Source organism: Canis lupus, chromosome 37 (genome assembly GCF_011100685.1).
Source record: "Canis lupus familiaris isolate Mischka breed German Shepherd chromosome 37, alternate assembly UU_Cfam_GSD_1.0, whole genome shotgun sequence".
Taxonomy (NCBI): domain Eukaryota; kingdom Metazoa; phylum Chordata; class Mammalia; order Carnivora; family Canidae; genus Canis; species Canis lupus.
The window spans coordinates 22,977,482-23,003,076 of record NC_049258.1 but is presented as its reverse complement, the minus strand read 5'-3'; the positions used below and the strand labels follow the sequence as shown (position 1 = coordinate 23,003,076).

The 25,595-nt window shown below is 40.5% G+C and overlaps 1 protein-coding gene across 1 annotated transcript in view; it reads right to left on the bottom strand.

Annotated features, from left to right (window-relative positions):
* Positions 1-25,308, bottom strand: part of XRCC5 (X-ray repair cross complementing 5) — a 90,573-nt gene extending 65,265 nt beyond the window's left edge. The window contains exons 1-10 of the mRNA XM_038585683.1: positions 25,169-25,308; positions 21,336-21,449; positions 17,715-17,898; positions 16,787-16,835; positions 15,647-15,769; positions 12,479-12,670; positions 9,435-9,549; positions 8,061-8,199; positions 4,914-5,026; positions 59-121 (exon numbers count right to left, since the gene is read on the bottom strand). Of these exons, the coding sequence (XP_038441611.1) occupies positions 59-121; positions 4,914-5,026; positions 8,061-8,199; positions 9,435-9,549; positions 12,479-12,670; positions 15,647-15,769; positions 16,787-16,835; positions 17,715-17,898; positions 21,336-21,449; positions 25,169-25,189 (1,113 nt within the window). The 5' untranslated portion in view covers positions 25,190-25,308. The remainder of the gene's footprint in view (positions 1-58; positions 122-4,913; positions 5,027-8,060; positions 8,200-9,434; positions 9,550-12,478; positions 12,671-15,646; positions 15,770-16,786; positions 16,836-17,714; positions 17,899-21,335; positions 21,450-25,168) is intronic.
* Positions 25,309-25,595: the final 287 nt, after the last annotated feature.

Genomic DNA, 25,595 nt, shown 5'->3' with positions numbered 1-25,595 from the left:
CACTTAAAATCACAATTCAATTCTGTGGCACTACCTCAAAGGCCCACTGTCAACTCACCTCATCATCTTTAGCTGCAAAGACCTTTAGGACTTGATTTCCCATAAAATATCTCCTGTGGACCTACAAGAGTTAAGTGAAGAAAATAATCAGTTCTGATCCAAAATAAGCAAGCAACACATACAGCCATAATGCCACAGTTACTAAGAAATTCAATTCAAAATGCTCTTAGTATGAAAACATTCACAGGGACTAGAAAAAACTTACTACTTGAGGTTCAATTCAATTAAACACAATATGTATCTGAATTCCAGGTATATGTCAAATATGCTGAGCACTGTAAACACAATAATAAACAGGATATAGTCTTGTCCTAAGGAGCCCAGACAAGTATAAAATTAACTTGGCTGCAGTATTACAGTCCAGCACTACAAAAGCACAAGAATGCAGCCCAGGACTACAAGAGCACACAAACAGGGCACCTAACTGGGTCAGGAAGGGTCAGGGCAGGCTTCTGCAAATGGTGACATCTGGATCAAGACTTAAAGGATGAGCAGGAACTAAGAGAAAAGTCCAGCACAAGTGTCCAGATACTAGTGTGAATTAAGTCTGGAATGACATAAAAACATAGTACCCTTGAGGAACTGCTTTGGGAGCAGGTGCAATGCTCTAGTATGAAGGGGGAGAGGTAAAAAATTAGATTAGCAAGATTAGCAAAGATCAAATCGTTCAGTCCCTTATAAGCAAAGGATAAATGGTTTAGACTTCAACCCAAGAGCAATGACGAGGCACTGATAAACTGCAAAGAGACCAAAGTGAAGAACTAATTAGAGGGGCAGGGGCTATACTGGAGGAGAGAAGAGTGAAACCAAAAATAAGTACTGCATGTCCTTCTGGCCCCCTTTGACTTCGATTTCTTCTCTGGCAGAGTATCAGAGGAGTCAAAGAAGCTCCACCAACAGCTTATTAGAAATGAAGACTGGCTGAGTGAAGTAAGTCAGTCGGTGAAGGACAAACATTATATGTTCTCATTCATTTGGGGAATATAAATAATAGTAAAAGGGAATATAAGGGAAGGGAGAAGAAATGTGTGGGAAATATCAGAAAGGGAGACAGAACGTAAAGACTGCTAACTCTGGGAAACGAACTAGGGGTGGTAGAAGGGGAGGAGGGCGGGGGGTGGGAGTGAATGGGTGACGGGTACTGGGGGTTATTCTGTATGTTAGTAAATTGAACACCAATAAAAAATAAATTAAAAAAAAAAAAGAAATGAAGACTGAAGAGTTCCTAGTATCATAACTAACCACCTGCAGCGACTGACTAAGACCAACATCTCTCTGCTCCATGTAATTTTGACTGTGGAGCTTATCTGTAAGAAAATGCCACGTGCTGTACAGGGCAATGCTTGTCAAGTGTTCTCCTGTCATCCCACCTCTGAAGCCAAGAAACTGAGCACTTTCAGAGTAACAGTGGCTCCAGAAGACAGAGCCTCAAAGGTGTGAGGGTTTGGCTCACATACTTCAAATACCCTCCATCGCCACTGCCAGTCCCATTTGAAGCTATTACTTAAAGAAATACAGGAATAATCCTAGGGATCCCTGGGTGGCGCAGCGGGTTAGCGCCTGCCTTTGGCCTAGGGCGCGATCCTGGAGACCCGGGATCGAATCCCACATCGGGCTCCTGGTGCATGGAGCCTGCTTCTCCCTCTGCCTATGTCTCTGCCTCTCTCTCTCTCTCTGTGTGACTATCATAAATAAATAAAAATTAAAAAAGAAAAAGGAATAATCCTATATTAAAACTAAAAATGTTGCTACATTCATATAGATTGCCCTCCTATTATAATCTGTAATGGTTCTTGACTGATTTAGTTTTTTTTTAAAAGATTTTATTTATTTATTCATGAGAAGACACAGAGACAGGCAGAGGGAGAAGCAGGCTCCATGCAGGGACCCTGATGTGGGACTTAATCCCAGGACTCCAGGATCATGCCCTGGGCTGAATGCAGGTACTCAACCACTGAGCCACACAGGCATCCCCCCCACCATACAAACTAAATTCTTACTCATTCTACAGTTACGTACCCAGAACACTGATAACTTGGAGAAAGACAAATTGAAAATTTAAAACAAGAGTAATTTCATAATTTCCTAATTAAAGAACAAAACAAAAACACCAAGACCAAAAAACCTATTTTATATAATAAAAATGCTCATATCAATTCAATCTAGAAATGTTAGCTTCCCTCACTTTGAGGGAAAATGGGAAAATATGTGATATCATTAAAGATAATTACTAGTCTATTAAAAGGTGTGGGTCTATACTTAGTCGCTACGGAAAATGCCTTGCTCTTAAAAAGATGAGTATGCATTTCTTAATACATGAAAGTAGGGATGAAAACTAAACCATTTCAAAAATCAGCTTGTCTATCTGGTGGGCAGATTATAAATGATTAATAGCATAGGCCTTAAAGTCAGAGAGACCTGGTTCAAAACCAGTCTCTAAGGACGCCTGGGTGGCTTAGTGGTTGAGTGGCTGCCTTCGGCTCAGGTCATGATCCTGGGGCCCTGGGATCAAGTCCCTGAGTTGGGCTCCCTGCAGGGAGCCTACTTCTCCCTCTGCCTGTGTCTCTGCCTCTCTGTGTGTCTCTCATGAATAAATAAAATCTCAAAAAACAAACAAACAAAAAGCAGTCTTTACTACCTTCTCGCTGTGACCTTGGACCAATTACATATTCAACTTTTGATTGTGTAAGATACATGATCATGGCACCTATCTAGGAGGGTTGTATTAAAAATTAAATGGGGAGCAGCCCCGGTGGCCCAGCGGTTTAGCGCTGCCTTCCACCGGGGGTGTGATCCTGGAGACCTGGACTGAGTCCCATGTCGGGCTCCCTGCATGGAGCCTGCTTCTCCCTCTGCCTGTGTCTCTGCCTCTCTCTCTCCCTCTGTGTCTGTCATAAATAAATAAATAAATAAATAAATAAATAAATAAATAAATAAATAATTAAAATCTTAAAAAAATAAAATTAAATGGGAATTCACATTAAATGCCTAGTATATTGAATGGAATATTATAATCACTCAATAAGTGGTGGCTATCACAATTACTGTACCTGTCTGAGATTGTACTTGAGATATAGAGCTTAAAAACAACACAAGCTGATTTAGAGAACATATCATGACTTACAAGTTAGTTTTAATTTAAGAAGTCCTTTTAAAATGGAAAAATGTACTTTTATGTTCAGCTCACTCTTTTGCTTTGTCATTTAACTAAATAGGCCCCCCCACTACCACCCTGACACAGGTGACTTCAGTTACTTGGGTCATGAAGTTTGAATCAGCTGTTTTGGATAGATCTTTTCTAGCTAACTGGAATTAGGCAGACCCACTTCCCAACAGGTCAATTTTTACAAACAGGTCTGAATGAAGGTTCTACTTCACTGGAAGACTTAGAGGGACTGTCCATTAACAACCTAAGTTTTAAGTCTGTAGAAGTCCCAAAGTGAATACTTTTATTTTTAAGAAATGCATTACTGGGGCAGCCCCGGTGGCACAGTGGTTTAGCGCCGCCTTCAGCCTGGGGCGTGATCCTGGAGACCCGGGATCGAGTCCCACGTCAGGCTCCCTGCGTAGAGCCCGCTTCTCCCTCTGCCTGTGTCTTTCTCTCTCTGTGCTTCTATAAAGAAATAAATAAAATTAAAAAAATAAAAGAAATGCATTACTTAGTAGAATTTGTCAGAGAATTGTTAGAAACTCTCAAGTGTCAAAAAGTATTTATTTTCACCATTAAAATCTTGGCAACTTTCAGTAAGTACTCCCAATTTTCAGCTTAAGAAGTTTAAAAACCTATCTAACAGTTTGGGCATATCAAAAAAAATAAATAAATAAAATAACAGTTTGGGCATATCATGGCAAACACCCCCCCCCCCCGCCCCGCTGAATTATTCTAACACTGAAGCACATAGGGACTATATCCCAGAGCAACATGGATTAGTTCAAATCCAGCATATTGGGTAATATTTATTTTCATTACAATTCTTACTTGAATTTCTCTAGAACCAACAAACATTGCTTTATCCCTATAGAGTCTGAAAGGATAGGCTCTAAGATCTGCTTATTCATTTTCTCTGGTTGCCTACCTTAAGAAAATTTAATCTAAGACCTCCAGGAATCTTTAATAACCCTTTCTAGGATAGTATATGCTGTCCCACGGCCCTCAGTGAATCACTGCATTTCCTGCCACGTGTTCTGTGTATCTCTGTATCAGTGTCTAAAGAGCGTAGACTTGAGAACAGGTTTCAGATCCTAGACCTCTTTCTGAAAAAGGGTGACTGGCATAAACCACTGATATTTTAAGGGGCCTAGGGTCATTCAGAACACAAGTACAAGGGTGCCTGGGTGGTTCATTGGTTGAGTGTCTGCCTTCGGCTCAGGTCATAATCTTGGGATCCTGGGATTGAGCTCCCTGTTCAGTGGAGAGTCTGCTTCTCCCTCTTCCTCTGCTTGTGTTTTCTCTCTCCATGTGTCTCTCTCAAATGAAAAAATTAAAAATCTTAAAACCCAAGTAGACCTTCATTCCTTCAAAACACTTTATTATACCTAACAGTCTAGAGAAAGCAACACAATAGCAAAGAACCCAATGATGTTTCTTTCAGGCTACTGTGAGCAATGACCCACAGTCAAGCTTAGATGTGACTCTCAATGGCATATATTCTCATTCATGCTAAGACTTCCCAACTTTAATACATCTTGGTTTCTGTGTTCAAAAACTGAAGATAGTTATAATACTTATCCCCAGACAACATTCAAAAAAACCAGAAGTGAAATATACATTGTAAATAAAAGAACCAATCAAAATACCCTCTCAAATATTAAGAAAAAAGTTCATTTCTTTTGTGTACGAGTAAGTGCCATACCTGAGAAGATCTACAAAATCCCAAAACGGAGAAACACTTCCCCTCCAATTTATATTTCATGTGTTCTTCATCGACTTTAGAGAAAGGAACAATATCACTTCCATAGCGGAACCCTAGAGAACAAGAGAAGAGCATCTGTTAAGCATATGGGACCTCATTTTCGACAAGCTGAAATTAGCCCTACGCATATATTAAATACACGCACACTCCAGATCAAGCCTCCTTATACCGTTCGTGGGAATCAAATTACTGCCCCTTGTGATCAGTGGGGAAAAAGCAGGAGCAGATACACAAAACAACATATACAGTATACAGACAATTAAAATCTAATCACATTTTTTAAGTAGTATCTTCTGCAATCTAGTTACCTTAATGATTATCCAACCTAGAAGAAAGAATGTAGCGGATGTAATGTACTAGTTATCCTCCAAAGATAAACTATGGTTGACTAGAGTATAAGTATGATTTGTAAACATAACAAGAACACATTCATTCAGAAACCTGGAGACCTGCAGAGAAAAACGCCCAAAGGAAATTTTCAGAATAAAATGTTCTCCAAAATGCATGCTGGAGACAAACAAATGCCTAATGGGAGAAGCCAAAACTCTTCTATTTAGGAACATTCAATTGATAAGTTGGCTATTTTTCTGCATTTAAATCTACTTCATTTCTGAGATTATCTATTTTTTTTCTTTTTAATTACTTTGGTTATTCATACAAATACAGACTCTCAGTTTCTTAAAAATAACTCCAATCCTGCTCCAGGGCTTCTGTTCTATAGAAGGTCACACCGTTTCAATATATAGTCTTCTGTGTTTGGTGGGGAGAAGGATAATCAAAGTCCAAGGATTCTGGCCTTGGGTAAGTGGAAAGGAAAAGCACCTGCATCTTTGCTCCAAGAAACAAAGAAACTTTATGTCTAGACTTTTATGGGTAGACTCTGTGATCCAGTCTATCTGTTCCTGTCAATCTGTTGATGGCATGCATTCAATTAAAAAGAAACACATGTATATTTTCACGTATGTCTTTTTAAAAAGCTGGTGATGAAAACAAAAACAACAACAATAAATTATCAGGAAAATGTATGGCGCATGACTACTAAGAGTAGTATCTAAATCAAATGTTTTTCCTAACTCTTCTGTGTCATCAGCATCATCTTGAATTTTTTAACTTGAAAACTCTAATTAGAACTGCCTTGTGTTTTCTCGTTCATCTATTGAAAGGGCAAAGCAATCTCTAAATTTTGTACATGGCAAAAAGCACAGAATGGGCTGTAACATGTAACTGAATTCTTTTGCATACATATGGATGCCAGTGCTTCCGTCCGCATACGAGAGGGCAGAGAGGGCAGGACAGATGCAGGAGGTATGTGGGTAAATGCACTGGGGTCAAAGACAAAAGCTCCATCTGTGTTCTCTGAACTCAATGTTTAACTCTTCCCTCTCCATTGCTCCAGCGATAAATGTTTTTTGCCTAAAATAAATCAAGCTGGGATTTTTTTTTTTTGCTTGTGACCAAGACAACTGGCACTTGATCTCCATTACATTCATCTTCTCAACACATAGATCCACTGATTCTCTGTCCCTCAAAACTAGAAACGGCTCCAGGTTGCTTTCAAAATTAAGCATCAACTTGGGGCACCTGGATGGCTCAATCAGTTAAGCGTCTGCCTTCGGCTCAGGTCATGATCCCAGTTCCTGGGATGGAGCCCCACTTCAGGCTCCCTGCTCAGTGAGGAGCCTGCTTCTCCCTCTCCCCCACTGCTGCTTGTGCTCTCTCTCTCTCAAAAATAAACAAGTAAAATCTTAAAAAAAAAAAAAAAAAAAAAAGATTAAGATTAAGCGTTAAGTCTTCAGCCTGTCATTCAAAGCCTTTCCTGAGTCAGAATAGTCTATAGAATCACAGGCTCTGAAGTAGAGCAGTCCTGGGTGCAAATTCTGTTGCTGAAAGCTGCATGACTTTGAATACGTGAATGAATGTCTTTCAGCCTCAATTCTCTCATCCGTAAAATGGTAACAAGAGTCGGGTGCCTGTTTTCTGAGGCTACTAGGATGATTAAAAGGGAAAATTCAGGTAGTCCATGGGATACCACCCACAAGTACTAAACTGTGTATGCCTGACCCACAAGCCCAACTACCTGCTGTCACTGAGAAGCCCTCTACTTTCCTGGTCTTATGCCTTTAATCATGTTGTTCTTTGTTTCAATCATTATATAAGGATCATATGATTGGAAAGTGATGGAGCCATGATTCTCAGGTCTCACTCTAAAATTCACGCTCTTAACTACACTACAATATGAACGAAATAAACAGGAATTGCAGGATACTAACTACATTTTCTACTCATAATTGATCAGAAGAAAGGAAGTGCAACCACCATCACCTTAACCAACCCACCATGCCACATATAAATATGTACAAACACTGAGATTTAGTGCCACAGACAAAAGGCTTTTTGTTTTTGAAGACTTGCAAATTAAAACTATACTGGGTAGCACAGAGCCTGGCAATGAATTTATCTAAAGACTCTAGTTTCTATCTTAGCCATCACTTGGTATCTTGTAATTTTAGCTCTTGAAAATCCAGACACTCTCAGCTAGTTTGTAAGCCCTCTGGAGAGAAGTGCCCTGTGGACACATGATATAGATCAAACGGGTGTCATACAGGAAGTACAACTGTAAACACCCTAGCGAACATAAAGCCATATAATGAACAAAAACATTTCTGGTCCCCTAAATTACCTGAAGGGAGCAGAGCTGGCTAGATTCAGAAGACCTGAAACTGACACTCAAGGAACAATCACCATGGAAGTAATGTGAAACAGAGTAAACAAAGAAACTTGCTTCAGCTACATGAACAGAAATATTCTCCTAGCTAGTATGTTTCAAACTTTAAAATAATTAAGTCGTGTCCCCTAAGGACCTTTCCAACCCAGATGGAGTACCCAAGTGCATCCTGGGAGCCATTTTACCTCGGACCTGACAAATGAGCCCAATTTAGGACCTAGCATCTCATGCTCCCTCCCACGGTCGTGTCTCTAGAACTCAGAAAAACATCTGTCAAGACCACCAGCACAAAGTCAAGGCTGTCTCCCACTGCCCTGAAGCAAGTCTCTCCTGGAAGAGAGTGGAAGCTCTCACCAGCGCACCTTGAATAGTGTCCTCCTTCGGGACCTCTGTTTCATTGTCGTCATTTAAGCAATAAACGGTTTCTTTCTGTAGATCTTCTTTCTTGAGGGTTCTAGCGTCCACAACTGTCCAACCTTTTTTGACTTTCTCCTGTATAATCTTATTTCCAAAAAGAAAAATAAATGGAAAACAAGGAAAGCCAGGATTCCAATCAACAAATAACGAAAACCCCGTATACTCTCTGCTTTACAGGAAAATAAGCCAGATCAACTACTCTAGCTTAACTGTTCTGTTTGTTCTTGCCCATTGTGGAAGTTTTCATTTATTTTCTAACTCTGGGTAATGTCATTTTCCCCCCAAGGTAATTCACAAATATTAATACTCATATATACACAAACACTTTCTATACAAAATCATCAGACTCTAAAATAGGACCATACGATTTGTTACTACATTGTTCCAAAAGAATAGGAAGAGATGTCTATTAGGAAACAGAACTCAATAAGGAAATCTGAAAAGGAAACTAGAAAAAAGAACAGAAGACTGTGTTCTATTCCAGGCCTTGATGGCAGCCAAAATAAGGAAGTATCTCCAAGGTTTTCATGTATGTGGCATGTGTCTTGGAATTAAGTCCCTAAATATATTAAAAAAAACCACTTGAATACACAAATACAAGTTTTTGTATATATTTTTATATTTAAATGTTTGTATGTATTTACTTCGTTCATTTAAAGAAAATAGGCAAGGAGGGTCATAGGGAGGCATGGATCACAGACTCCTACTCAAACTAGAATTTCATCAAGTAATTACCAAAATCAACTTATTTTTGAAAGTGTGCTATTATGTACAAACAGATGGAGATTACAAAAGGTAATTTCAATAGTTTTTGATGGTTCACAGATGCTGTTACTTCTAGATCATTAAAACTGAGACTGAGTTTTCAAAACTCTGTATTCTTTAGTGTATATCTATATTTCTGCTATGATACTTACAGTGACATGACTTAATGCATTCCATTTTCTTTCTTTCAAAAAAAAAAGAGGAGGAATCAACCTGGATTATAGATGATTCTTAAAACTTCATCTCCTAGTATGCTTTTTACATAAAAGCTAAATAGATGAGATGAACAGGGAGAGGAGTTACAGAAGCAGTAATTATGATACTGAATAACCCACACATGAATTGTCAGTTCCTTATATAAGCATATTTGCTTGCCTGGTGCATTGCTTTAAAAAATGTGTATGGGGGCGCCTGTCTGGCTCAGTTGATGGGAGCATGCAACTCTTGATCTCAGAGCTTTGAGTTTGAGCCCCATGTTAGATGTAGAGATTACTCAGAAACAAAAATTTTAAAAATCTAAAAATTAAAAATTAAAAAGGTTTATGTATACTTACCGATTTATAAGCCACAATCTTTATAGACAAACTGGAGCCAATGGTCAGTGTGCAGGGCCAAGGGATGGAACGCTTCTCAATTTTCTTAAAGACACACAGTTGTCTCAGACTCTCACTTAATAGTAAAAAAAGAAAAGAAAAAAAAGTGCGTATATATACATATATAGATACATATTATTGTATATTATGTTATATTACTGTAGATACAATAAAAGCAACAATTATAAAACATTACTTCTGTTGGGTGATGCAGTTAATTTTCTAGATTGAGAAGTGAGTTGTTGATCATAAACAGAAAACCAGCAAGGGATAGTAGGAAAATGACGACCACGAATTGGGAGAGAGCCAGAATACAACTGACTTGGCTTTAGGAGGAAGAAGCTGAACTACATTACCAACAGGTGAAAAAAAGAAAACCTCTCTATCTTCCCCTGCTCGATCTTTTCTTTCAAGTTGGCCTATGGTTCTTAACATTTTTTCAGTGCCAAGGACATTTTGAGGATATGATAAAAGCACACTCATAAGAGTTTGCCCACAATTTAAAGGGATCACCAACTCCCTGAGAACCATGGACTTGGGGATAAGAACCCCTGGCTCCAGAATATCTAAGGGTGAGTTCCATCCTATAATACCACTGTTTGTAACTCTACAATTTATTATTTAATTCCAATCACCTTAAATACAAAGCACGTATATGTATACAATGGAGAGAGTCAAAGACTCTCCAGGGGATAAAGGAATTTAGCCCATAGTTTGTCTTAAGATAAAGCAGGTAAGTCTAGGTTTTTTACTGACGGGAAGTAGCAAACACAATGTATAGTGCTATTTCATTTGAACATATATGAAGATCAATTCTATTTTTATCTGGTCCCTAATCAAATACAACAAAGAAGATTATAGGAGGTAGTTAGGAATTTGTGGTGTTCACTAAGAAAGGAAATCAATGACCAAACACATTCAAAGCATATATTATGATCAATCCCCTTGGTAGAGATGAATAACAGATCTTAAAGAGGTAAAGAAAATTACCTGACATTATCCAGAGTTATGGACAAAGAAGTCTCAAAAGACTCCAAGTTTCAGAAATAATCTATAATAAACAGTAGATATTCTCCCTGACGCTCTACTTCCAAAGTCTATGGTAATTAATAAGTAAATGAATGAATAATTGACTAAATAAATAAATTAAAAAAAAAAAACAAGTTTACAGTTTTCCTTGGCTTTGGATTTGTTGGGGAAAGAAGGGGTCTGAAGCAGATCTAACCTATCTACAGGACATCACTAGTTTGAGTCACATCTAAAACCACCATTAGGTTTGAACTCTGTTCCAGGGGAAGTTCTAAACACTAGCATGTAATATGTAACATCTGAGAACAAATGGATCATTTCTGCAGAGACTTGCAGAAGTCTAGATGAGGACAAATCTAGCCCAGTGCTGTCTAGAACAACTTTCTGCAATGATAAAAATATTCTATTTCTAACTATGCCTGTCCAATAGGCTACTGAGCAAATGAAATGTGGCTAGTGTGACCAAGGGACTAAATTTATTTTATTTAATTTTAATGAAATTAAATTTAAATAGCCACATGTGGATAATGGCAATTGCAGCAGATAGCAAAGTTCCAGTCCATACCTCCATGACCCATCTAAAATCAAAGTATCTTCAAATTGTGAGGACGATACACAGTAATTTCCCTCCTGGCTATGATACAGGAAAATAAACTTTTTAAACATTAATTTGTTTTGGCCTACAATTTTTATGATACCATGGTGAATTTGTGAGTTTAAGACCTATATTCTCACATTAGAGCAAGCCATGTTCAAATCTGAAAGAAATATGTTAGAAATGCATATTTGTACATATCACAGTAAGAACACATATTATGACAAGAAATATCACGTTACAGGATTCCTCATAGATTCCTTGGCCAATCCCTAGGGAAACTACCATTCAACTTCCAAAATTCCCATTACCTACAATTTTTCAAGGGTGTCTGTGTTTAGAAAATCAGGATGTACTATTTGTCAATATTTCTTGTAATGTATCTGTAATGCATTACAAGAAATACTTTCTAATTGTGGTTGAGAAAAAAATTAGAGCACATATACACTTAACCACTCAAAGATATCTGAATTGTTGAACTTTTACTGATGAAGAACTTTGCTCAAATGCCTGTATTTTGTGTGTTTATTGATAAATAGGAATTAATTCATGGTATTATCCCTCAGAATATGAAATTTCACATACCACACTGCACAGTATTCTATTACCGCTTTTAACAAATAAGGCCCCTCAAATACATACTGTTGTAGTTGCTTCTGACTCCTCTCAGGTTCTTTGCACAGAATAAAAGTGCATGTCCAATTTCAACCAAGAACACTAAGGGACCACCAGGGATCCCGTGGTCTATAACTGAATGGTTGAAAAGGTAGTTTGCTTTAATGTTATAGGGTACTTCAAGGATTTCACATTTCTAAAATCACCTTGCCTTTACAAAAGCCACATAAAAGTAGATTATAAATTCTTTGTATTTTGGGTGTTTTGTTTTATCTGAACCAACTATGTTGTGACCAAAAGTTAAGAAAAAGTCTTTGTATTACAGTTAAGTATACTGCCTCCTAAAACCTAAATCAGATGATAAGAGGATATCGAGTATTTCAGATCTGACACCACTTTTCATAATTAGGAATGTATTTTATAGGTGAATGACAAAAAAAAAAAGCCCATGAAATGTGCCCCAAACTTGGCATAGAGTAAAATCTACCCTCTCATTTTTTATGTTTTGACTTGTTAAATCTTTCGCTATCTATACATTTCCAAACCTTACACACACAGGCCTGGAAACAAACCAGGAGTCTTGTGCCAACCACAAAACCTTTAAAAAGGGGATCAGGAGTTGGCATGTCATTTCTTCAAAGAAAATTGGAACATTTATTTAAGAATGATGGCTAACTCAGGAGTTGGCTAGTTAGGGAATCCTCTGATCAAGGGAGAAAATTAAGAGTCATGTCTGAAAGTTGCCAGCAATGTTTTCACTTCTTACCTGAAGGAATAAATTTCATCCAGCCCATCTTCACCTTCTAAAGACCTCATCACCTTTTTCACCATCCGAATACCTTCTTTTTGCTGCTCAGTAATTCCTTTTAGAGGAAATGAGGATCCCTGGTGGTCTGAGCGTGAGTTACCATCTCCCGGGTCCCCAGTGCCATCCTCCTTGCCAATGGGGAAAGGCAAACTACCCAGAAAAGATGAGCAGTGGTTAAGAAGACAAGCTCTGAAGCCAAATAATAAACTGGGCTCTAATCCTGTGACTGTGGCTCGCAGACTATGAGAAAATGAGCTTCAAATTCCTGTCAGTGGTGATTATCTACTTATTCTATCAGCTTCAAGTGACCGAAGCCTTTTTTGGTTTAGTAAAGGGGGGAATTTATTGGTTTATAGAACCAAATAATTGAGAGTGCAGGGTTGTATACGGCCTGAGGATGACTGGGACCAGTCTCAAACACCTCAAGGACTACCTACCCCTTGCATGGTCTCCATGTTGTTTCCCTGTGCCCTCGTGCTGGCTTCACTCTGACTGGCTTCCGCCGCATCGCCTCTGAGCACACTCGAGCACACACTGCCCAGGTGCACAACCAATGAGGAATGGACTGAATGTTTAATGCTCTGGTCTCAAGTTCAAAAAACCAGGTATCAGTGGTAGGCTGGGGACTAGAAACTGTCATGAGGTTAAAGTGTAGGAAGGTTTGCTTCCTAGAAAAATGTGGGTTGGGGAGCCCTGGGTGGCTCAGCAGTTTAGCGCCACCTTCAGCCCAGAACATGATCTGGAGACCCGGAATCAAGTCCCACGTTGGGCTCCCTGCATGGAGCCTGGTTCTCCCTCTGCCTGTGTCTCTCCCTCTCTCTCTCTCTCTTTCTGTGTCTCTCATGAATAAATAAATAAAATCTTAAAAAAGTAAAAAAATTAAAAAATAAACAACCACATTTAATACTATCTATTAGATGGATAGATTTCTATCTCCATTTCCTAAAAAGCAACTGAAGCTACAGAGATGAACTAATCTGGCCAAGTCACACAGCTGGTGAGTGACACAGCAAAGTCACACTGCAAGTCACAGAGCCGGTGAGTGACACAGCAAAGACACAAAGCAAAGTTCTTTCCAAGGCAGCATATCACCTCACGGCCACTGAAATGCAACCGATAAACTTTCCACTTCACGCAACATCACCTATTGGTCACCATTATGTGGATGGTTATTTTTAAGGTGATTTCTATACCATTTTATTTGCTATACTTAAGATAGCATTTCCTGTTTAAATGTTTTCTACATGTACTCCACGTGACAGAAAACATGCCTTGCATGACCCATAGGGTAAAGAGGTTCCAGGGAGCAGGGTAAGGAACAGAGGGTTTGCATCAGGCCATTGCTGTTTCCACTACAGCCAACTGGAAGAAGGGGAGAATGACACAAAAGTGAAGAGTCAGGAAGTTATCCTGGAAAAAGAAGTTACAGTAACAGTTCTTTCTACCCTGCTTTTGACCAGATACAAACTTTCTCAACAGTCAACAGAAGACATTAAAAACCAGGTCCAAGGAATGAGCCTGATCAGAGCACAGTGCCTACTGGGCCTGTTCCAACTGGAACAATCAGTCATACCTGGGATACATCAAACAATAAAACCAGAAACTCTACTTGGTATGCTGGAGAGTGATAGCACAGGAATAAAGCATATTGCCTAAGAAAAAATACAACGGATCAAATCAGGAGTTTGATAACAAGGCTATGTTGTCTCTTCGACAGACTTTACAGTATCCCTCAGACAAGAAAGCCCTTTCCAATGACACTGACTAAAGTGCAGTATGCTTCAACCATGTAAAGGCATCCTGGAATTATGAACAGGAAGAGGAGCCAGGCAGGGCTTCTGAAGCACTGAGAAAACCTCAACTCAATAAGAAAAGAAGTGTCATTCAAAAAGCACTTAATTTCTCTGAAGTGCTATCTTAACAAGTATCAGTTTGATGAGTTATTCTCAACCATTTTTCTACAGTTCTACAGAAAGGAGATGCCCCTCAGCCATCTTAAGAGGTACATACATGCAAGAGAGGTTCTTAATTCCCCATGGCTGGCATTTCAAAGTAGCCAAAGGCTTACTACTCTGAACTGGAAGCTTCCTGGTATAGCTCTCAATGTGAAAAAGGAGTGTCCCCCAAAGACTAGTAAGTCAACGTCCTATACCATCACTCTGCTTTTGCCAAAAACAGGACAAGATAAAACTGGTTTCATATGCAGCAAGAAGCATTAGTGTGGTAAAAAAGAACTTTCTTGTTAGGGACAGAAGATAAAGTAAATGCCTGGGGTGGGCAGGGGAGCATTCAAGTTACTGGGGAAGGAGGGACTTTATCTTGCAACAAATTGTTAAGTATTTTGTGAACATTATTTTTTTTAAGAGAGAGAGAGAGAGAGTGTGTGTGTATGTGTGAATGGAGTGGGGGGAAGGGGCAGAGGGGGGAGGAGACAGAGAATCTTAAGCAGGCTCCATGCTCAGCACTGACACAGATGCAGAGCTAGATCTCACAACCCTGAGATCATGACCTGAGCTGAAATCAAGAGATAGACACTTAACCAACTGAGCCACCCAGGCAACCCTTTTGCCAACATTTTCACCTAGAATCTGTATACTGCATTTCTAAATACACACTAGCAAATTACATTTTACATACATGTGTGTGTCCTTTAGATTTGAAAAGACTTAAAAAAAATAAGCATTCTATGTGCTTAAAATAATTCTCAGGTTGACATTTCTCTCTACCCTCAAAGCATCTACTGCCTGCAAAACACTACTCTAGAGCTGTTTAACAAAAGGAACCATCAATCTGGTAATTGTTTGGATAAAGTCCTCTTTGTGGGCAGGAGATAAACTGAATATCCTCAAAAGATTCCTCAATTCTTTGAATCCAAGAGCCAACAAACATCTCCTATTGAGCTAAATTCCTGTTTCACTGTGACTTTCATCACTTTATCACTAAAACTCAGAGTTCCTAGAACAGTGGGTGCTTCAGCAAATGTCTGCTGAAGTCAGTCACCTGACATATTTCGACTCTGAGCACAAAGAGAAGACTTGTGGGAACCAAGCACTCTAGAAAGGGGCCCCACTCCTTGCATTATAAGAATGCAGGATTGGTGTTCAGACATTATTCACATGGTCTTACAAGAACTGCAGAGAGATGCCAAATTTCTTCAAGTTATGGATTATAACATCCAACTGGTCTTTGCTGAATGGGCTGCTGAGGTCAGTGAACACTTCAATATGTCTCTTCTCAAACTTCTTTCCTCTAAAAGAGAGAGTTATCACAGTAAGAAATCATTTTCCTGAATTACTGCCTACAAACTCAAATGTACTTGGTCACTGAACCTCAGAAAGAGGTTAAGAAATGAATCTAGATATAGTTAACAAATGTGATTATATTCTAGAATCCCCATGTATCACTGATGCTCAGTTAAGTTCCTAATAACATATAATTAAATATCTATAATCTACTAAACATATAATCAAAATTTTTGAGTATTATGGAAATATTAAATCCCTGATTTTCCAATTCTAATTTCAGTTAAAGATGTGGTCACTGTCATTAAAAGATTCCTTTCCAGCCTCCACTTAGGCAGAATGTAAACAAGGAACTCTCCCAGTGACTACAACTTCAGACTTGCAAGGGTTCACTTTCCAAACACCCTTGTCTGATTCTACTCACAGGGCCAGTGGCAGGATTTTACATAAAATGTACAGAGTTTGAGAAATGATAATCAAATCTAGGCCTCAGATTTTGTGCAAATGTTCTTCCTAATAGTCAAGGGGTGAGTAGGTATGTATACATCCAAAGACCCACATTTCAAAGACACAGCAATTAAGGAAGTAATGAATTAGGAAGCTGTGGCCAGAGTTATGCAACTTTTATAACACTACAATTCCACTTTTTTCATGTTTTTAAGTTTTTACTTTAATTTCAGTTAATTAGTATATGGTGTTATATTAGCTTCATGCATTTAATTTCAGTGAGATTAGGAACAATAACATTTTTTAAAGTTCCTGGTAATTAACTTAAGCCAAATAGGAAAGAACTTGAAATAAGCCAAACATTTATTTTTCCCAGAGAAATTCCCATCAATATAGCCCTTCCTCTTTTTAAATTAAAAAAAAGAAAGGGTGAACTGGACCACTGAATTCTATCAAATATTTCTTTAGTCACACAAACATGCAGCTCAATTAACAATGAATCACAGTGCATGGAATACATCAACATGCAATTTTTGTCAAGAGACTCATTCCATCTCCCTTCAATTGAGACACTTACACAGTTTCTTGTTGAATCACATCCATGCATACAATGAGTGCATCCAGGACTCGGCTAGTTAAGGGCAGATGATATCACTAAACTGTCCCTTTATCCCAAGAACATAAAACTTTTTTCCAGTGAGGTCAACAGGGCTTGAAACTATGGACTCCGGGAGGACTCTGAGGATTTAAAAGTACTTGCCAAATTGCCTTTCTTCTAAAGTTTATTTCACTAACATATACTCAATTTTGCTATGTATTACAGTATACATCCTAAAACACATAATCAGAAAAAATAAACCCAAAGGTAATCTAACATATTCTCACTCAATAAAACAAAAACTATGATGCCATTTTACAATATCTAGAATCCATTTTTGGTGATTAGTCCATTCCTAAAGTGAGCTATAATTTAGCATTTCCAAGTCACTCAGCACAACTGCACCTCCCAGTGATCAGGGATAGCACCACTGTTTAGAAAAGAGTAACCCCTTAAATCATAGCATCTATGGAAGAAATTGGAAATTTCAGTTTAGGTCAGTCTGACTTTTGGCTTTCCCTCTGTCCAGGAAAGCACAGGGAAAGCTAGTGCTATATTCTACAAATATCTTCTCTACATTTTGAATCTACATTCAAACATCTCTAACCATCTCCACCATCAATCCCTCTGCACATATCAATACACAAATATACCCACTGGTATCTTCCCCTTTTGGTGCTCCCAACCCCTCAGTATCACTGGTACAGAGAAAGAGCAAGTGACTGGAGGGCCTGACCCAACCCAGTTAATTTCACATTAAATCCTAACACACAACACCTCCATGTCCCCAGAGCCAAAAGCATCATATACTCAGAGCTGGGACTCTGGGGAGCCTCATCAAACTAGATTATGATTCCCAAGATTAAAGGAAATTTCTTAAGAATCTTCTCTGGCTGAAAAAGGATACAGTCAGCTTGTTGAGAACCTGGTTGGATTTTTCTTTCAATGTCCTCCAGCAAGTCAAAATCTGGTAGCATCAGGTGTCTGTGCACTGTGATGTTCTGATACTGATCCTTACCAGCAAGGGCATTCTCAGTACCATCTGTACCAAAAAGGACTAATGCAATTTCATCCCTGCTCTCAGCAAACACCTAGAGAAGAAAATCAGAAGGTTAGGAATCATTGAGTACCGCCTGGAAGCCATTAGATACCTAATCTTCAGGGATTAAAACAAACATACCTCCTGATGGCATGTCCCTCCAGCCACTGTCAACAACAGAACACGGGGCTAGATAGCCCACTGGTCAATGACAATTCCTAGGCTCTAAGAAGACTTTCACTGAGTTCATTTCTTTTTTTTTTTTTTTAAAGATTTTATTTATTTATTCATGAGAGACACAGAGGCAGAGACCCAGGCAGAGAGGGAGGCAGGCTCCCCACATGCGGTCCAATGTGGGACTCGATCCAGGAACTCCTCCAGGCACTCCGTCTGAAGGCAGACACCCAACTGCTGAGCCACCCAGGTGTCCCACAATGAGTTCATTTCAATAGAACGTAGGAGTAGGACAGTGATAATTGCTCTTGCTGACTTCCAATCAAATCAGACTCTAATTCTCAATGAAGACTAAGTATGGATAATTAGTTTTTAATCAATTTTATAGTCTATCTTTCCAGAATGACTTTTCAAAGTTTCAATTTTCCATAGGATTAAAAAAATAATTGCTGGTTCATGTCCTCCTTCCCAGCAATTTCACTTACAGGTATGGATACCATAGAGAAATTCTTATACATGTACTTAAGAAGACAAGGACAAGAACATTCACTTCAAGAGAGTTCACTTGGGACACTGTTCGTAACAGGGGAGAACTGGAAACAAATTATCCATCCACAGAATGCAAAAACACACTGCAGATTATTTACACAGCAAAATATTACACCTCAATAATAATAATGAAATGTTATATAAAATAAATTTGTGAATAAAATAATTAAAAATAATAAAACGAATTTGTGCATGTTTATCAGTATGAATAAATCGTAAAAACAAAGGTTGAGAAAAAATAAGTTGCAGAATTATATGTACCAAATAACGACGTTACACACTTTTAGAAAGCTTCATGTGATACTAAATATTACTTAGGAATATATTTATGTCCAAAAGTATAAAATATGCATGATACTGACTGAAAATTCTGAGGAAAAAAGGAAAGAGAATTAGGAACAGATACACTGGGGGTTTCAAGTTTATCTGGAACTATTTTTTAAGAAAAAAGAAAAAGAAATCAACTATGGCAGAACTCGAGGACTGTATAGTGGTAGGCAATGGGAAAATAGCTTTTCACTATTCTCTGTACTTGCCTCTTTTATGAAACACTTCATAGTAAAATGTAAGAACAAAAAACAGTATCTGACACAAAAAGTGGTCCTGTTGCCACCTACTTAACCTAAGCCTTTCCATCAGTGGAAGAATGTTGCATGGGGAAGAGGATGGAATTCCGCCATTCTTCATTTTTGTTTGGTCTATTACATTGTCCAGTGTGCTAACAATTCAGATGCAATTCCCAATTGCACATGGAGAAAAAATTCCAGCTGTTGAGGTTCAAAACTGTCCAGCACACCATGAGGCAGGCCAGTTAGAATTTTATCTGTGTCCTGGACAAGACTTCATCTTCAAGCAAGGTAATCTTGCTCAACAACAAAACGTCAGCCAGGAGAGGGAAGGAAAGTTTGAGTGCAGCAAAAGACTGGCACAAGCTCCTATTTCCTAGTCATCCAGATTCAGACTCCCATGGAGGAGCTAGAGCCAAAAATAAAAACTGAAAGCACAGTTTCTCTTTAAAAAAAGAACAAAAACAAAAACTCGAGGGGCATCTGGCTGGCTCAGTGAGTAGAGCACGCAACTCTCAATCTGGAGGTTGAGTTCAAACCCCCTATCGAGCAAGGAGACTACTTAAAAAAACAAAACAAAACAAAAAACAAAAACTACACATTGGGGCATAGCAGCATTACTTAAACACAATTAACACAAATTACTGTAACTAGGAATGGGGTTAGAGGCCTTCTCTTCTTGACACATCAAGGACTCCAGCTCATCAGAATTTGTTAAAATCTAAGATGACAGGTGGGATGTCATAGTGCTTAATGAAAAGGGCAATATCCAGAAGAAACAACAGAGGTATCCGGGAGGAGCAGCAGTTGCCAATGAAATGAGGCAGAACTTTGTGGGCTTAGCAAAAGTAGCAGTCATACCAGGTACAAGGGACAGAAATCAACAGGGGGGTCTAATTCACCCCCCACCTCCCATCCCCACCCCCCCCAGATATGAGCTGGTTTTAGTGACTTGCTTGACTCCTAACAGCAGAAATGATTTTGGGGGATTTCTTTTTTCTTTTCTTCTTTCTTTCTCTCTCTCTTCTTTCTTTTCTTTCTCGTTCTTTCTTTCCCTCCCTCCCTTCCTTCCTTCTTTCTTTCTAATTCATAGAGACACAGAGACAGAGAGAGAGGCAGAGACACAGGCAGAGGGAGAAGCGGGCTCCATGGAGGGAGCCCGATGTGGAACTCGGTCCCGGGTCTCCAGGATCACACCCCGGGCCGCAGGCAGTGCTAAACCGCTATGCCACTGGGGCTGCCCATTTTGGGGGATTTCTAAAGTTAGGTCATAAAAAGTCACATAGGCAGGTCTCTTAGAATACCCACTCTTAGGACCTCCCTTCCTAGAACCGGATGCCACACTGTGGGAATCCCAAGTTAATGGAGAGACCACACGTAAGGGTTCTGGAGGACAGCCCCCAAATAAGCCCATAGCCATCAAAGAACATAACTACTAGCCATGGGAAAGAGCCATCTTAGATGTCTGGCTCAGATCAGCCTTCCAATGATTCAGCCCAGCCAACATCTGAGTGTACCTGCAGAACAGGCCACGAGAGGCCCAACTGAGCTACCCCATCATCCCCTAAAACCATGAGAGAGGATGATTTTTTTTAAATGTAATTTAAGACATCAAGTTTTGGGATAATACGTTATCAACAAAAGGTAAGTGGAATAGGCACAAAGTAGGTGAAGGTTTGTTCAACATTACCAGGTTAGTAAATGACATGACAGAGCAAAGATCAAACCCAGGCCACCTGGCTCTAGAGACTTGTAAACATTTTTACATTGCCATATATCTGATCAAAATTATAGTATCTACTGGAGGAGCCAAAACAAAGGAAAAAAAAATGTCAAGCTCTAGTAGTATAGTTGGACTTGCACAGAAGTATATGTAAAGCCCAAATATATTGAGGTTGGGGGCACCTGGGTGGTTCAGCTACTTAAGCATCTGGCTCCTGATTTCCACTCAGGTCCTGATCTCCAGATTGTGGGATCAAGCCCCATGTTGGGCTCCACGCTCAGCGTGGAGTCAGCTTGGGATTCTGCTACTGCTGCTGCCCCTCTACCCACTTGTGTTTTCTAAATTTTTTTTTTTTAAATAAAGTACCAAAAGTACTAAAGCTGGACATCATAAGCAGACTGGTATATTACATTACTAAATGGAGACAACAAGCAACTAAAACACAAATGATAAGCTCAAGGCCAGTCTGAAACTTACCTGTCGCTGCACAAACATGGTTATCACCTTCTTTGCTAGTTCAAATGGGGATTCTTCACCAGGAAAGGAATTACCCATGGCAGAGCCCACATCCATACACAGAACAACAGCTGCCTAGAAACAAAGTCCCAAAGAGTGAGAAAATGTTAATAATGGTCATAAAAAAAGAAAACAGGTATGGCCTTTGCTTATTTCACCCACAGAACCTGTACTCTAGTGGATTAAGGGGATGCAGGACAGAGGGAAGGGGAGTGTTCTACTTAGAGAATGTACATAAAGATATATAAATATTTACTACAAAGAAACTTTAAATAGTCCTAATACTTTCTGAAAGACAGAAGCCAGGATAGGAGCACACTCCAGGAAGCTACTGTTCCTCTGGCCTGAGCCCAAGAATAAACCTATGGGGACCAAACCTGAAAACACCTGTAGGCCAGAGCCAAGGCCAGCACAGCTGAGCCCAAAATACATCAGACAAACTGCAACTGATTTGCAGAACCATAGGCATGAGAATAGATATATTTTTGGTAAGCCTCTGATTTGGGGGTAGCTTGTAGCATTTTTGTGGCAACAGGTGACTGCTACAATCTATGTGTACTAAAACTATATCCCCAACAATTTATATAAGTTTGTGAACTGGGATCTAAATGAAGACTAAGACACCAAATCTATCCTAGTAGGGGACAAAGACACATAAATAATAACAGCACAATATTCCATGACAGACGTGTGCAGTGGACACCAAGAGAGTACACAGGAGGGGCATCCAGCCAAGGCTGGTGGAGAGGATGGTGGAGGGGATAAAGGAAGTGTAAGGAGGCAGAAAAGGCTTCTGGATGTGATCTCTGGGTGAGTCTTAAAGAGTGAAGAGTCAATCACGTGAATAAGGGGATTCACAGGTAGAGGAAACCACATAGACACTTAGTGATTAGACAGCAATCACATTTGTAGGGACTAAGGAAATAGGGGAAACTAAAACAGTTACATACAAAGTTCTATATCTGGCATCCAGAATTCAACTGAATGAGTTGGAGGAGACCTGAACAAACAGCAACTCAGGATTTCAGTGGATTATAATATGAGTCACCAATATGACACGGCTACAGCACTACATTCCCCGCACCTACTTCATACATTTTTAGGCTGTATCAACAGTGCATGGAATTCAAGGAAGGAAAACAATGGTGAAAAAAGGCTAGATTAGCAATCTGAAGACCTGCGATCCAGTCCCACCTTTATTACCAATTAGCTCCGGGTCCTTGGGAATGTCACTTAACCTTGCTGTTAGTTCACAAAGGTAGGAAGCAGTTGTTGGACTAGATGAGATCTAAGGTCTTTTCCAGAGTTAATGCTTTTTGACAATAAGTCTCACCTGTACTTTGTACTTATAAGACCTTATCCGACAAACTGTGGGCAGTTCTGAGCACATCTTAAGAGAAAGACTAATTACAAAAGAATATGATATAAGCATGTTAGAGAAATATCTATAGAACATGGGATGTGAGGAATAGTTTGGAAAAACTAGATATCTGAACCAAATGAAAAGATTTAGGGGAACATGATATTCCCTCCCAAATATTTGGCAGCTGTGTTATAAAAGGACTGGTCAGAGAATGAGAGAGAATGGATTAACAGAAGTTACAAGAAGATTGGTTTGACTCCACATAAAGGAGAAAAATAACAGTAAGAAATGATCAATAAAAGAACCAGTGTTTTCTGAGGCAGTGATCTCCCGATCCTAGAAGTGTCTGAAAAATCTGGGGCAACTAGGTGGCTCAGTCAGTGAAGCATCCAACTCTTGAGCCCAGGTCAGGTCTTGGTCTCAGGGTATGTGTTCAAACCCCACATTGGGCTCCATGCTGGGCATGGAGCCTACTCAGGAGGGGAAAAAAAAGGTGTTTGAAAAATCTGGATGAGTTTCTATGAGAGAAGCTATAATGATTTCTAAATTTGGTTATGTCTCAGACAATACACAGAAAAGAGTAAGTTTTTCCTAGTTTACAAAGCAATAAACATAATGCACTAATATTAAGAAATGTCAGGAGTAAAGACAGTACATTTGAAGAAAGGGTGATAATAAACTACAAAATTCCTTTGAGAACAATAAGATTTATACCCCCTAGTGTCAATGCCCTGAGCATAAGAATCTGAAAAAAAAAATTTAAGGATCCCAAAATATGTTGCTGCACTTCTCTAATACACCAGAAAATGGTTTTAACCAGAAAACTCTAAGTTAGAGGAATAAAAGTCTTTTATTAGGAATCAAGTATCCAAAAAACAGCATCGAAGGATTTCACAATATGGAACTTCTTTCCGGAAGCAGAAGAGTAGTCGGTGTGACACTTCAAGTTCTTTTCTGGCAGCAGTAAGAAAACCAGGAAAGGGATCCCTGGGAGGCCCAGCGGTTTAGCACCTGCCTTGGGCCCAGGGTCTGATCCTGGAGTCCTGGGATCCAGCCCTGCGTGGGGCTCCCTGCATGGAGCCTGCTTCTCCCTCTGCCTCTCTCTCTCTGTCTCTCGTGAATAAATAAAATCTTAATAAAATAAAATAAAACCAGGAAAGGCAAACTGAGCAGCGTAGCAACTCTTCACTTACACACGGAAACAATGCAAGCTGCTAGAGTTTGAGGCAAGTGCACCTCCTCTAAACAGCTCCTGCACCAGAGCTGCAATGTTTTCAGCAGCTGGGAGGGGAGGACGAAAGGCTAAGTGGCACCAAATGTTCATAGTTGCTTTATTTTTTTTTTAATTTTTTTTTTATTTATTTATGATAGTCACAGACAGAGAGAGAGAGAGAGGCAGAGACACAGGCAGAGGGAGAAGCAGGCTCCATGCACCGGGAGCCCGACGTGGGATTCGATCCCGGGTCTCCAGGATCACGCCCTGGGCCAAAGGCAGGCGCCAAACCGCTGCGCCACCCAGGGATCCCTCATAGTTGCTTTAATCAACATTTCCCAACGAGCAGCTGAGGGGACTAGGGGTCAGTTGCTGAAACCCCTACCTTGCCCACCTGTACAGAACGCCGCCGCTCAAGGGCCTAGGCTTCGGGTGTGCGGATGAACGAGTAACACTCTGGGACGCACCTGCCCCTGGCGATCATTCAGGTCACCACCACTCTCTGCCTCTATGGAAAAAAATCCACTTACGCACATTCCTCCTAACGTCTATCATTCATCTGGGACACGGAGGGCCACACAGACAGGGCTCTGGAGCAGGCGGCGGGGGTTCGGGTGTGAGCCCCGCCTCTGCTGGGCCGGATACCCGGGGGCTAATCACTCCCCTTCCTCCGCCTCTTGGTTTCTCGGCTGCGAACCAAGAACAGCCACAGCTCTCCGCCGCCGGGCTGGTTGCGAAGTTCCACGAGTCGGGGAGAAAGCGCTTAGGTCAGCGCCGCCCACACCAAGCTTCCCATAACCGTGACAGCGCAGAGCGCTAGAGGGGCGGTGATGATGATGCTAAGACGCCCTCCATCCCAAGACAACTGATTCACTCACGCGCCTCTCAGGCTTCACGCATCTGCGGGTAAGGTCCTACCAAGGCCACTACATACATTGCATTTCCCTACAGATGCTAAAGACCCAGGCTCAAAGAAGTGGAGGAGGGGGAGGAGATAACGAAGAAGGGGGGACCAGGGTAACGAAGAAAGGAGGCGGGCGTGACCCCGGGTCCCGGGATCACGTCCCGCGTCGGGCTCCCTGCGTGGAGCCTGCTTCTCCCTCTGCCTGTGTCTTTCCTCTCTCTCTCTCTCTCTCTCTCTGTGTGTGTGTGTTTCTCATGAATAAATAAATAAAACCTTTAAAAAACAAAACAAAACAAAAGCCACGCTCTCCCTACCTTGCTCCTGGACGCCGCCATGTTGCCGGGGCCTCCACCGCCCCTTCCGGGCGGGAACGTCGAGCGCGGCGGCCGCCAAGGTCCGGGGGGAGTCGCGGTCCCGGCCGGAGCGTCGTAAAAAGGAGCCCGCTTTCCGCGGAGCCCGGAAGGGGCGGGGAGCCTGGGCGCTGAGGCTCCGCGCATGCGCAGTCGCGGCGTCCCGCCCCGGCCAGGAGCCTGCTGGCGGGATGCTCGCTGCTCCGGTGTCCGCGACTTTACCGCGTTCTGCAGCTCGGCTTCCTTGCGTAGTATGAACCCAAGAAGCCTCAACTTCTTTTTCCAAGAGTTCGTTTTGCATAGAGAAGCTGGGCAGAGCGCGATGGCGTTGGAGTCACCTGCTCGAAGAACGGTTTTCCGTGCGCTCAATAGGGGGAGGGATTCCTGCCTT